Raw genomic sequence first — 14,657 nt, 5'->3', positions numbered from 1 at the left:
AAGACACACAACAAGGCTAAAAATAAACTAGCTTTTGGATTCAAATATGCCGTAAACGTTGGCGACACGGAGTAACTGTCTTTTGCGGAGCCGATCAATGACGTCACTGATTGGATCGGCAAATTATGACATTAAAGCTGATATGCATAAAATGCTAATTATCGGCCGATACCGATCAGGCTGATAAAATCGGTGTAAAGTCTACTTTTTACATGTGTAAAATTTAGGAGAAAGCGACGACAAACCTTTTATCCCTCTGGAGTTGCAGTAGATTTCCGCCACCTGTGGGTGTCGCTAGTGCTCCATCCTTTGTCCCAGACAGAAGGGACAAATGTCACTGTTGCTGAATGAAGAGCCACCAAACAGCAAGTTCCTCACCTTCTTGGTCATCAAGCCAGTGTCCCAAAAAAGGAAGTTAAACCTCCCGTGCTTCTTTTTTGATAAACAGACAAGGCTTTCTTTAGATGTCTTGTGTACGCAGACTGGCTCAGCGGGGCAGCCGAGGCAGGTATGCGGAACAGCACGAGACTGGGGGTGCTGAGTGTCATTTTTAATGGCGTGTCCGTTACATTGTTTGACACCCCTGCTTTAAATGATACATTGCTTCATATTTACAAGTTTGTCGATACAATAAAAATAGTAAATGAATATTTTAGTAATTATATATTCATAATAATATTCTACTACTTTTGATTAAATCGCTCTTATGTTTAAAGAAGTATTCAGAGATCAATAAATACCACAGTGCCATGGAAGAAAAAGTGAAATGTTTATTTCCAAATTAAACATTTGGTTACATAAAATGTGTTTTCATCAAACAGCAGTGAAGCTTGAAAAAGTACAAATAAGCCCAAAAAGATTTTAAAAAGTTTTGTGTTTGTTGTTTTGTTTTGAAAAGTTAGACTGTACAGAGTTCACCTGAACGCATCACCATCATGGCAAACAAAGCCATGACGTCACCAGTCCTGATTGGTCCATTTGGACACTGCTGGTTTGTTCGCTAAGGAAGAATTTTTACATTTGTCACCTCTTCCACTTGAGCAGAGTGTTAGAACAAGTGCATGCTGGGATATTTGGCTGCGGTCTAATGACATCTAATCATGTCACAGTGATCAGTCATAAAATACCATTGGTGGGTCATGCACTTGGGATCGAGGCCTTCAGTGAGGACTTACCCAACTTAACCAACCTCTTAATACCACCATTATCACATCGCAATTATAGAAACCATCAGTACTATACAAAAAACAAATATAGAAGCACGCCAACTGTGCCACATGCATCATCTGGAGCAGATCAGAGTCAATACTTATCTAATAACATGACAAATTTTTTTTTCAAACTATATAAAATACACCATACTCACCAGAAATGCTGATGATTAAATGTATTCAAGTGTGCAGTTTTGTTAATTGAACTTGGCTTGCTGCGACCAACCAATGTGAGGTGACTTTGAAATCTGATTGGTAAAAGAAACAGCCCCATTGCTAATATAGTTTATGTTACATCAGACAGCCCTTCGGATTGTGAAGCCCCTGGGCAGATTTGATTAACATGGCAGCACATAGAGGCTGAAGTCTGATTGGACCAAAGAAAAAAAAAATCTAACATCTACAGACAAGTACTGGAAGCAGTCCAGCCAAGAGAAACACTATAAAATGAAGAGAATAGACCATTGGCAATAAATTCACAGTTTCATCGAACAAAATATATAATTCAGGTTGCAAATGGAGGTCAGTTCTTCTATCAGGACTGCTGTTTCAGCACCCTGAGTCCAGCCCTTGTGTGTGTGGGTGTGTCATGAGTGCTTTGCAGGTTTGGTGTGTTGGGAGTCTAGCAGCTGCTGTCTCATCATCCTAATTACGACTGAATACTCTTAAGACGCTGTGGGACACCAACTCATCGCCAGACTATCAACGTTCTATGCCGAGTTCGTAGCCTAGCCACACTATCACTTTGCTTCCCGAAGACTTTTGTGATTAAATCTCTAACTCATTCTTGCTCTTTGTCCCCAGTCTGCCATCTGCCTTTGCTCCCTGCAAACCTGTGCTCACCTCCCTCTACCCTGCCAGACTGCTCCTCCTTGGAACCTTGTCAACCCTGGATCTAGCTCTCGGAGTCCCTTTTTGTTTGCTTCCGACCAAGCATTCCAACAAAAAACATTCGTTCACGAACTGCCCTCTCTCGTCTCTGCATCTGGGTCCAACTCGCAACCGGAGTCCTGATAGCATAGTCTGCCCAAGTCACCCAGCAGCGAAAGATCCCCTTCGCCAAACGGTTACCGGACAGAGTATGCTTTTGGAGCAACACGACCAAGCCCTTACCCTCCTGATTGGAAAGGGCCGGGATTTCTCACAAGCCCTCACGTCCCTCCAAAATAAATTTGCCTCACTCCAAACTTGCGCACAGCCACCTATTGTGGCATCCACGGCTCCCACTGCCCCCCTCACCCACGTAATGCGTGAACTGTATATGCCTGCGCCTGCCGCTTACGATGGTGATCTAGGGTCTTGTCGCGCTTTTTTGGTCCAGTCCTCACTTGTGTTTGAACATCAGCCTCAGTCTTACTCCACCGACAATGTTAAAATTGTCTACCTCATCGGCGGTCTCCGGGGTACAGCGCTTTCGTGGGCCACAGCGGAATGGGAGAGACGGTCGGCTGTTTGCGCGTCATACTCCTCTTTCTCCGCGGAGATGAAGAAAATCTTTGACCACCTGGTCCGCGGGAGGGAGGCCGCTAAACGGCTGATTTCACTCCGACAGGGCTCTCGCAGTGTAGCTGAATTTTCGATCACTTTGAGGACTCTCGCTGTTGAGAGCAATTTCAATGACTAGGTGCTACAGGAAGTTTTTCGGGAGGAACCTAAATGAGTCGCGAAAAGAGGAGCTGGCCTCTAGGGTTGAGCCACGCTCCCTGGATCAGCTGATTGATCTTTCCATCAGATTCGATTGTCATCTCCGGGAGCGCCAAACGGAACGCAACCCGAGGTCACAGATTCCACCTACCCCACTTCCTTCTCCGCAGCGCTCCACTCCCAAATCCTCCTTTGAGAGTTTGTCACCAGCCACCAACCCCGAGATCGGTGAACCCATGTAACTCGGACGAACTAAACTTTCAGATTTGGAGAAAACAAGCAGGAGAACCTCAAATCTGTGTTTGTATTGTGTAGAGGCGGGCCACTACATTGCAAACTGTCCCACACTTCCATCACACTGGCGGACTCACCAATAAAGGAGGAGTCAGAATGCAAGTTCTTCCTCTTCCACCCGTTTTAAGATCTCTGCTACCATCTGCTGGAATGACCTGTCTCTGCCTGTTTTAGCCCTAGTAGACTGGAGCTGACGAGAATCTCATTGACTTCCGCCTCGTTAAACAGATGGGAATTCATCTACAGGCTCTGACCAATCCCAAAAATCCCACTGCCCTTGATGGGCGGCTGATCTCCCGTATCCAACAAGAGACTGCTCCCGTTTCTCTCAAGCTATCAGGTAACCATCTAGAGGTGGCACGTTTTCATGTTTTTCCTTGCCTTCAAGTTCCAATTGTGCTTGGCTTGCCTTGGCTGAGGCTCCATAACCCCAGCACCCCAGTGCTCAAGCTCACCACATGGCGCAACTTGTGTCATGAGAACTGCTTGCGATCAGCTGCGGTGCCCCCAAGTGGTCGAAGTCAGAGTACACCATCTAATTTAGCCTATGTTCCCTTGATTTACCATGACCTTGCTCCAGTGTTCAGAAAACACCACAGAACATATGATTGCGCTATGGAACTACAGGCAAGTGCACTGCTCCTTAGCAGCAGTCTTTTTGACATCTCTCGTCCGGACCGGGAGGCTATGGAGACCTATATCAGCGAATCATTGGCGGCAGGTATTATCTGGCCCTCCTCTTCACCTGTGGGGGCAGGCTTCTTTTTTGTGGCCAAAAAGACAAGACCCTCCATCCATGTGTGGACTATCGTGGCCTTAACATCTTTGCCCCTTTGCCCTTCAAGGGCAACAATTTTCTTCAAGTTGGATCTGCACCAAGCCTACCACCTTGTCCGCATTTGGGAGTGAAACGAGTGGAAGACAGCATTTAACACCCATAGAGGGCACTATATGGGGCAGCCATGGGCCCAATGGTTAAGATCATTGCCTCCCACCGTGGGGGACCTAGGTTCAAGACCCCGACTGGACCATACGCCAACATCCCCAGGACTCCCGGCTGTGGCGTCCCTGAGCAAGACACTGATACCCTGAACTGCTCCCCGGTGGCTTCAGCTGCCCCCTGCTTCAGTGTCTGTGTGTGTGTCATGAGTGCTTTGCAGGTTTGGCGTGTTGGAGTCTAGCAGCTGCTGTCTCATCATCCTAATTACGACTGACTACTCTGAAGACAATGTGGGAGAACAACTGGTCGCCAGGCTAACACTCTTTGCCGAGTTCGTAGACTAGCCACACTATCCGCCTTTGCTTTTCGAAGACCTTGTGATTAAATCTCTAACCCGTGCTTGCTCTTTGTCCACAGTCTGCTATCTGCCTTTGCTCCCTGCAAACCTGTGCTCACCTCCCTCTGCCCATTGACAACCCAGACCCCTACTCTGCCAGACTGCTCCTCCTTGGAACCTGGCCAACCCTGGATCTAGCTCTCGGAGTCACTTTTTGTTTGCTTCCAACCAAGCGTTCCAACAATAAACAGTCATTCACAAACTGCCCTCTCTCTCGCCTCTGCCTGAGTCCAACTCACAACCTGAGTCCTGACATCTTCTGACAGTGATGAAGTCAGCAGAGCAAGCCTTGCTGGCCCTGACGTCTCACCACTGTAAAATACTGTAATTACCACCCACCCACCTGCATCATGTTGTCAGTCTTTAAAGCCAATCAAACACACTGAGGTTTGCAGGTGGGTGAGGCTTAGACATTCCATAAACAGAATGGTAATAAAAACAGAAAATAAGTTTCAAAAACAAGATGGTAGAATGTGTCAGCGTTATTTGGATCAAAGTGACCTGATATCAAGTAAAATCTATACACAGTCAATCACTAATCAATACACCTGATGTCAACATGCACTGGATCAATTTATCTATTGATAACACTGGTCAACAACAAATTCATTGTCTACACATGTTTTAGCTGATTTAGGACAATTTTGATAGGCTGAATCCAAATATCACAATGGTTTTGCTCAATCAGGTCAACCTTTTGAACTATGCCCACATTTTGTTTACATGTACAGGTATTTTCACTTTAGAGGCTCAAATAAACGGAGATTCATGCTCTGAAGTTAGAACAATGACAAAGAAACACAATTTATCGGTACGTACTTTTATCAGTCTCTTATTCAATTTACAGTAAGTGAAGTTTGTCACATTTGTTTAATAAACTGGCAACAACTGCGATGCAAAATAGTCCTAAATCAGTTAAAAAAACATCGACAACTTCCAGCCATCCATTCTCAATACTGTTTATGGTAACGGGGTGCTGGAGCCTATCCCAGCTGACTTCGGGCAAAAGGTAGACTACACCCTGAGCTGGTTACCAGTCAGTCGCAGGGCACATACAGACATGGACAACCGCTTGCACTCACATTCACACAGTCACTGAGTGGGAACTGAACCCTCGCTGCCTGTACCTGTCAGGCCAATGTACATTGTACCACTACACCATCAGTGACTCAGAGACAACGGACACATTTTTATTATTTTTTTGTAACCCAGTGTAATGTGATTGTCTAGTTCATTGAAAGCTGTGCTCACTTGGCTATAGTATTGCTGGAATATAAAAGTTCATAATGTTACTGTTATTAGATTGGCCTGAGTCAGTGATTTAATTCAACAATGACATCCACATTGTCAGTGAAGGAAAGATTCTTCAATATCATTTGGTCCTTTCCTTCTCAACATCTAGCTCGTGGCAAAACGCGAAAACTGAGGTGCCGGCGTGCAAAGGCTCAGAGCCGCCGGCTACTTCCTGAAGCATGTCATTCAATCTTCGCGGGACAGCCATTTTGATTCTCTGCGTGATCGTAGCCTGCCGACTGACAGACTTTTCAGACCAGAGTTCCTGGTGATGTTTGCTTTAAGGATGCTTCTCTGAGGGGGTCTACAGACCTGTGAGAGAGAGAGAAAGAAAGTGAGTGAATGAGACAGAGAGAGAGCGAGCGCAAGAGTGAGAGATAGAGATAGATTGAGATAGGGGGAGCAAAAGCGATAGAGACAAAGAGGGAGAGCAAGAGAGATAGTGAGACAGTGACAGAGGGAGAGAGCGTGACAGTGTCAGAGAAAGAGAGACAGACAGAGAGTGAGAGCAAGAGAGGGAAAGCGAGAGAGTGAGAGAAAGAGAAGAGGAGAATAGAAGGTGTTGCACATTGCTGTTTTAAGAATCACTTCCTGGTGTGCACCCACCTGCTGTGTAGCGGGTGGCCGTGGAAGGTGACGGAGTGAGGCAGAGGCTGATGGGTGTGAGGCCCGACCTCCGACTGCGTGAGGACACTGTGAGTCGTCCGTCGACGCTGCAAAGCTCCTCCCATCTGACCTTTAACCTTCCCATCACTCTGATTAGTGTGGGAAGAGCCTATGGTGTTCCTCAGGTACCAATCCCTCAGACCTGTCAATTAAAGTGTCAACGCGTGTGCAAACAGGAAGTGAGCATAAACACGTACAGTAAAACCTTGTTTATTGCGGAGGTTACGTTCCAGGAAACCCCCGCAAAAAATGAAATCTAGTAGTGCCCAATTTACAAGTTTCATAGTATATGCACTTCAATCAATATGTGAAACTTTAGAGAGGTGGAGGTATTTTATTTGTCAACTTGAGGTCAAAACCCACACACTTTATACAAGCGCATGTCTATTAAAGGCGGTTGCTCTCTCCTTGAATGATTTTGAACAATAGCCCATGCGGAATTTTTAACAAGATGGCGCCTACCAGTGTGGTCGCCTCGGTAGCGCGCTCTCTAGTATTGTTTTTGTGTTTTTCGTCCGTCTTTGGAGACCTTACATGACTCACTTACACAAGGGGAGACCTGCTAACCATCAAGGAGGCTACTCCGGACTTTCTGTCTCCAACTTTCGCAAATCCGCTCATTTTTTTCCCTGAGTTACTCGCCGGAGCGGTGTCCGCGGTTTTCGATGAATGGAGACGGAAACGGCGCCACAGGGGGAAGCGTGGCGGCATTCAGGTGAAACTCTGCAAGAGAGGATACAGATTGGCGTTCCCGTCGATCCACCTCGCGAATATACGCTCCCTCCCCAACAAAATGGACGAGCTTCATCTTCTGTTAAAGACCAGTAAAGACTTCGGTCGTACCGCCGCCATGTGCTTCACGGAGACCTGGCTTTGCGACGCTGTACCCGATGGCGCCGTCATGCTTCACGGCTTCCTCACTCATCAAGCGGACCGCGACATGGAATCATCGGGGAAAACAAAGGGCGGCGGGATATGCTTCTATATCAACGAAAAATGGTGTACGGACGTCACGGAGCTCAGCACACACTGCAGCCCGCATTTGGAGTCGCTGTTTTTGAACTGGAAGCCGTTCTACTCGGCACGTGAGTTCGCATCATTCATCCTGGCTGGAGTCTACATTCCGCCTCAAGCTAACACGAACACCGCACTACTAACGCTCGCCGAACAAGTCAACGAAATTTTAAAAAAACACCCGGACTCACCCCTCATTATTCTCGGGGACTTTAACAAAGCTAAACTCAACCACGAACTCCCTAAATACAAGCAGCACATCGACTGTCCTACCAGGGAAAATAACATTTTAGACCACTGCTACACTACGGTAAAAACCGCATACCGTGCTATACCTCGTGCAGCCCTGGGCTCGTCTGATCACTGCTTAATTCACTTAATACCGACGTACAGGCAAGAACAGTGAAAAAGTGGACCGATGACGCAAAGATGGAACTTCAGAGCTGACTGCACAGACTGGAGTGTCTTTGAAAATTCAGCCGGCAGCCTGGATGAATATACGGACACTGCAACATCCTATATCAGTTTCTATGAAGATGTGTGTGTACCAACAAAATAATTTCGCACATTCAACAACAACTAGCCGTGGTTCACTGCTAAACTTAAGCAGCTTCGCCAAGCTAAGGAGGATGCATATCAGAGCTGGGACAGGGCTAGAAACCAGCTGACTAAAGAAATTAACATTGCAAAGAGAAACTATGCAGCAAAGTTGGAAAAACAGTTTAGCGCTAACGACTCTAAATCAGTCTGGCATGCATTCCAATCGCTGACTAATTACAAGCGACGATCCCCCCAAGCTGAGAACAATAGCACACTAGCCAACGACTTGAAAACCTTCTACTGCAGATTTGAAAAGGACAGTTTCACACCCCACACCCACCCGGCCGCACCCCCGACCACAATCACACCTCTGACTTCTGCGTTAACCATCCATGAACAGGATGTGAGACGCAGCTTCAAACAACAAAAGATTAACAAAGCGGCAGGCCCAGACCATGTGTCCCCATCCTGCCTCATAGTCTGCGCGGACCAGCTCGCGCCAGTCTTCACTCAGATCGTCAATAGATCTCTGGAACTGTGTGAAGTACCATCCTGTTTCAAACGCTCCACCATCATTCCAGTCCCCAAGAAACCTGCAATCTCGGGTCTAAATGACTACAGGCCTGTCGCTTTGACATCTGTGGTCATGAAGTCCTTTGAACGTCTCGTGCTGGACCACCTCAAGAGTGTCACAGGTCCCCTGCTGGACCCCCTGCAGTTTGCCTACCAAGCGAACAGATCTGCGGATGATGCAGTCAACATGGGACTGCACTTCATACTAGAACACCTCGACAGTGCAGGGACCTACGCGAGGATCCTGTTGATGAACTCCTTTCATCCAAGCTTCTCCAGCTCAGCGTCTCACCTGCCATCTGCCAGTGGATTTACAGCTTTCTGACGGGCAGGACACAGCAGGTGAGGCTGGGGGAGGCCACCTCATCCACACGCAGCATCAGCACTGGGGCGCCCCAAGGTTGTGTCCTCTCTCCGCTGCTCTTCTCTGTCTACACGAACGACTGCACCTCAGCGCACCCGACTGTCAAACTCCTGAAGTTTGCAGATGACACCACTGTCATCGGCCTCATCAAGGACGGTGACGAGTCTGCATATCGACAGGAAGCAGAGCGGCTGGAGCTGTGGTGCGGCCGACACAACCTGGAGCTGAACACGCTCAAGACTGTAGAGATGATTGTGGACTTCAGGAGGCATCCTTCGCCACAGCTGCCCCTCACGTTGTCCAGCTGCCTTGTGTCAACCGTCGAAACCTTCAAGTTCCTGGGAATTACAGTCTCTCAGGACCTGAAGTGGGCGACCAACATCAACTCCGTCCTCAAAAAGGCCCAGCAGAGGATGTACTTCCTGCGGCTTCTGAGAAAGCACGGCCTGCCACCGGAGCTGCTGAGACAGTTCTACACAGCGGTCATCGAATCAGTCCTGTGTTCTTCCATCACAGTCTGGTTTGGTGCTGCTACAAAAAAGGACAAACTCCGACTGCAACGGACAATCAAAACTGCTGAAAGGATTGTCGGTACCCCCCTACCTACCATTGAGGACTTGCACGCTGCCAGAACTAAGACAAGAGCGTTCAAAATCCTCTCGGACCCTCCGCACCCCGGTCACCGGCTCTTCCAGCTCCTTCCCTCAGGTAGGCGCTACCGATCAATGCAAACTAGAACGAGCAGACATTCCAACAGCTTCTTCCCTCTTGCGATCAACACCTAACCTACAATTTCATTACAACATGCTGGCAATTTTTTGATTTGAGTTTGTTGTCTCATTTCTGTGGGGCCAATTATGTATTACTCGTGCACTCACTGTAGTTGTCTCGCCATGCTGCACTATTTGCATATACTGGCCACTCATGCCAGAGTAGCATCTGCTCTATTTGCACACTGATTGAGGAGTATCTGCAAGATTTGCACAACCAACATTGTCCCAGATTATCCCGCTACTCGTCACTTTAAACTGCATACACTCCTTGAAGTCTCGGCGCACTTTGCACAATGGTCATTGCACCGGACTATTGCAATATTAGTCATTCGAACTGCTCGAGGACTCTGCATCTTTTGCACAATTGTCAAAAAAAAATAAAAATGTACCGGCATTACCAGATAACTATTAAACCTTTATTGCTCAGTGATTGTTTTTTGTCAATGTCTTTATGTCTCAAAAGTGTTCTCTGTCAATTGACTGTCTGTTGTCGTACTAGAGCGGCTCCAATTACCGGAGACAAATTCCTTGTGTGTTTTTTTGACATGCTTGGCAAATAAAGATGATTCTGATTCTGACAGCTTCGAGGAAATTCTGGTCCACCATCCGGCGTCTCAGGAGAGGGAAGCAGTGCACCATCAACACTGTGTATAGTGGGGATGGGGCGCTGCTGACCTCGACTCGCACTCCTCGTCACTTTAAACCGCATACACTCCTTGAAGTCTCGGCGCCCTTTGCACAATGATCATTGCACCGGACTATTGCAATATTAGTCATTCGAACTGCTCTAAGTGCTAGAGGACTCTGCATCTTTTTGCACAATTGTCAAAAAAAATAAAAAAATTTACCCGCATTACCAGATAACTAGCAACCCTTTCCTGCTCAGTGACTGTTTTTTTTTTGTCAATGTCTTTCTGTCTCCAAAGTGTTCTGTAAATTGTTTTTAAACACAGCACTGTAGTTGTGGAAAATCAAGGTAACTGTTGCTCTTTACTTGCATTTGCACCTGTCGCTATTGAGTGTGTGCAAAGTTGGTATTTGTGAATTTCTGTCATAAAACTCTGACTGTGGCTTGTCTTTTAAAGAGTGGCTTTCCAGTTAAGTTCTTTGTATCCTCAAGCAATTTGGTCGACTTACCAAATGTATGAGTTGAGATTACTCAGTAAGGTTTGTTTTTCTGCTAAGAATAAGAGCCCAATTGACCTTAGGCGTTATTGTTGCCCCATTACAATAATATAGCCAGTGATGCCGGTAACGCACTACAAAGTAACGTGTTACTCCAAAATGCCGCCATTTTAAGTAACGCGTTACTTTTCCTGGGTAAGTAATTAGACTACAGTTACTTTTGAGACATCAATGTCTCTCACCAGATATTAATTTGTGGCTGGTGATTCAAACAAAATGCAGTCCAGCTATTCATTAGCATTTAACCATTCTCGCAGAACACTAATTTTCAAAAACACAGAAGAAAGCGATTGGGAGGTGATTGTTGATTCTACAATGCACAGTGACAGTACAGTACCATAAAACTGCAAAGAAATGCACGATTTCACTATCGCCACAGTATTTTTCTTTTCTTATTTTCCTTAGTAAAAAGTGTATTTGATTATTTTTGCTTTTTTATTTACACATTAAGCGGAGAATGGATTGTGGTAAGGACTGACTCCCTGAAGGACTTAGAATACTTAAATATTTACAATGAAAAGTGAGAACATTCAACTTCATCTGTAGTCCGGACTGTGAGCTGGTTTAACGCGCTGCACGGCTGATGTCACACAGTAAGTGCATCTCCCCCCCCGTCAATCACCCACAGTTTTGCTCGTTAAACATTTGCGTAATCTTGTCTCCTTTTCTCGCTTTTCGCATCAAAATTAAGATTGTTGGAGCAATAGTGTGTGTGTATATGCACAAACGTGCACACACACACACACACAAACACAAACACACACACCCTCATATACACACACAGTTGCCTTCATGGACCACAATCGGCATCCATCTACAGCATATATGTCAAACTCAGGCCCGGGGGCCAAATTTGGCCCACGATGTAATTATATTTGGCCCGCAAGACCATATCAAATGTGTATTAGAGCTGGCCCGCCAGTATATAGCACTTCCGCCACTAATATTAAAAATCCCAAAATGCTTTGCTAGTGTGTTGGCTCATCAGTCTAGACTGGCGAGCGCCCCTTCCCTTTTTGCTGCAGTCGTTATGCTTGTTTACATTTAGTTACTTATGGTACTGTGTTGGCTTGTCACGTCTGCACGAAGGTGCTGATTTCATGTGGCTTCAACTACACTAATATTGAAATTATTGGTTCATGTAGGTGACATCATTCTGTAACTTGTGCGGCGTACATTGCCAAGTAATGGGTACGGTTAATGCATTTTTGATACTGTGGATAAGTGATATTCCTGCCACATGGCAGCTTCTGAAAGTAACTTTTAAGATCAAGTAATCAGTAAAGAAGCTAAGTTACTTTTTCAAGGTAACGGTGGCAACACTGCATATAGCCAATAAAGCTAACTGTAGCAGAGATGTGTAGGTGAGTAACTACACTACACTGACCTATAAAAAAAATATGGGATGCACTGAATCTACAATAAGTGAACTGCGATGTCGAGAGGGATTACTGTACAGTACCTTCCAGGGCAAGGGCCTTGTGGAGGCTCCTGGTAGTGTCCTCCAGATGTGCATCCTGGGCGGCGGCCAGCTGTGGGGGCAGAAGGTGGGGGTGGGGGTCTGGCTGGATCTGTGGCACAGGCAGGAAGGGGCCACAGGATTTGGTGCGGGTTACTTTGACGCGCCGCTGCTCCCCCATGTGGATATGGTAGCTGGGCGGCACTCCTTGAGGCTGCTGGGAGGTGATTGGCTGTGACTGCTGGCGCTGTTTGCTCAACACGTAGTCCAATAAAAGGTCGCTGTAGCTGCGCCCTTGCCCCGCAGCCAGCCTCGTGTTTACCGCCTGGGACCCCGTGACACTGTTTGCCCACATGCCACCATGCTGTTCCTTCTCGGTGGAAGCCGCACGCTCCTCCAGACTATCAGAGCTGTTACTGGGACGGGCTGTCACGCACATGTTGGCCTCCACCATGGCCGCAGGCTTCGAAGAGACTGCAGACGGTGAGCTGACATGGGAGCAAGATTGGGCAGGAGGCTGGGGGAGAGGCCTGTGGCTCTGAAGACTCTCAGGATGCTCAGACCTAAAAAAGAAACAACCCTTATTTTAGGCAGCCTTTTATCGTAGCTTAGCTTAGTTTAGCTTGGCCATAATAATGACCTGTTACACACTGAACTCGTCCTGTGATTGTTGTGATAGTAAACCTCCACTGGAGAACCAGCAAGCACCAACAGGGGGCGACTCTGAGGCACAAACTCTAGGCAAACACACAGAGAAAGTGACTGATGACAACATCAGTAATTTTGTGTGTTTGTGTGTGTGTGTGTGTGTGTGTGTGTGTGTATACGTGCGTGCGTGTACAGGGTTCCTACACATATGTGATTTAAAAATTCCCTACTTTTTTTAGACACTAAATTCCAGACTTTTCAGTCAAAATTTTCAATAATTTGTGACATTTGTTATGTTATGTCAATGAGACGTGAAAACATCAGAGTTAATGACCGTCGAGGCGTACAATTATCAGGGATTCATGGACGATGGGGAGGCATGAATCGACGTGCAGAGGAGGACGGTTGCCTCTGCAAAGTCCATTAATCCCTGATAATTGTACACCTTTGAAGGGCATTAACCCGCTTATACCAAGATCAATTGCCATCGAAAATAATTAATTTAACTACCCATTTATAATTTAATACGTTTTGTAGTCAAAATAGAAAGTTTTAATAAAACTTCCTTTTCTCTTGCAGCACCTGATGGCTTGACTCCAAAGAGTCATTCCAATCCCATAACTTTCTAAGGGAATGTAAATGCTTTTCAGTACTCCATCAAATAGATTTTGTAGTTTGACAATGTTAAATAACAACCACAGGTATGATGATAAAATCAGTTTTTATTATTACACATATATTGGGTATATTTATATGTGACGGTTGATGCAAGCACTCAGGCTGGCAACGCTATACTCTGTCGGTCTTCATTAACCGGACGGCGGGATCAAATTGTCGCAGGGTGTCATTCAAAACATCAACTGTGAAGCGTTGAGTTCGCTTTTGTGCCAGAAAGTGTCTCAGCGATTTAACCGCCTATTTTTTTTTTTTTTTTTGCGATAATTTCATACCTCTCGCCTGCAAGTTAGCTCTTTGTGCCGTTACTCTCTCTTCATTTTTCCCTCAATGCAGCATCCCATCATCATCAGGGGTGAAACTAAGATGGCGCCTACCAGTGTGGTCGCCTCGGTAACGCGCTCTCTAGTATTGTCTTTGTTTTTGTGTTTTTTGTGTTTTTCGTCCGTCTTTGGAGACCTTACACGACTCACTTACACAAAGGGAGACCTGCTAACCATCAAGGAGTCTACTCCGGACTTTCTGTCACCAACTTTCGAATATCCGCTCAGTTTTTTCCCCGAGTTACTCACCGGAGCGGCGTCCGCGGTTTTCGGCGCATGGAGACGGAAGCGTCGCCACAGAGGGAAGCGAGCAGGCATTCAGGTGAAACTCCGCAAGAGAGGACACAGATTGGCGTTCCCGTCGATCCACCTCGCGAATGTACGCTCCCTACCCAACAAAATGGACGAGCTTCATCTTCTGTTAAAGACCAGTAAAGACTTCGGACGTTCCGCGGCCATGTGCTTCACGGAGACCTGGCTTTGCAACGCTGTACCCGATGGCGCTGTTATGCTTCCCGGTTTCCATATTCATCGAGCGGACCGCGACATGGAATCATCGGGGAAAACAAAGGGCGGCGGGATATGCCTCTATATCAACGAAAAATGGTGTACGGACGTCACGGTGCTCAGCACACACTGCAGCCCGCATTTGGAGTCG

General features: G+C 46.5%; 1 protein-coding gene across 5 annotated transcripts in view; it reads right to left on the bottom strand.

Moving 5' to 3' along the window:
• Positions 1 to 748: 748 nt before the first annotated feature.
• The window catches only part of ccdc120a (coiled-coil domain containing 120a), a 59,452-nt gene continuing 45,543 nt past the window's right edge, over positions 749 to 14,657 (bottom strand). For all 5 annotated transcript variants that reach the window (XM_061747811.1, XM_061747801.1, XM_061747828.1 and 2 more), the window contains 4 exons: positions 12,994 to 13,090; positions 12,357 to 12,916; positions 6,386 to 6,587; positions 749 to 6,091 (listed from right to left, as the gene is read on the bottom strand). In XM_061747811.1, the coding sequence (XP_061603795.1) occupies positions 6,031 to 6,091; positions 6,386 to 6,587; positions 12,357 to 12,916; positions 12,994 to 13,090 (920 nt within the window). In that variant the 3' untranslated portion in view covers positions 749 to 6,030. The remainder of the gene's footprint in view (positions 6,092 to 6,385; positions 6,588 to 12,356; positions 12,917 to 12,993; positions 13,091 to 14,657) is intronic.

The sequence above is a fragment of the Phyllopteryx taeniolatus genome, chromosome 1, assembly GCF_024500385.1.
Source record: "Phyllopteryx taeniolatus isolate TA_2022b chromosome 1, UOR_Ptae_1.2, whole genome shotgun sequence".
Lineage (NCBI taxonomy): Eukaryota > Metazoa > Chordata > Actinopteri > Syngnathiformes > Syngnathidae > Phyllopteryx > Phyllopteryx taeniolatus.
The sequence above is the reverse complement of the archived record's forward strand: the minus strand, read 5'-3'. Positions and strand labels throughout refer to the sequence as shown.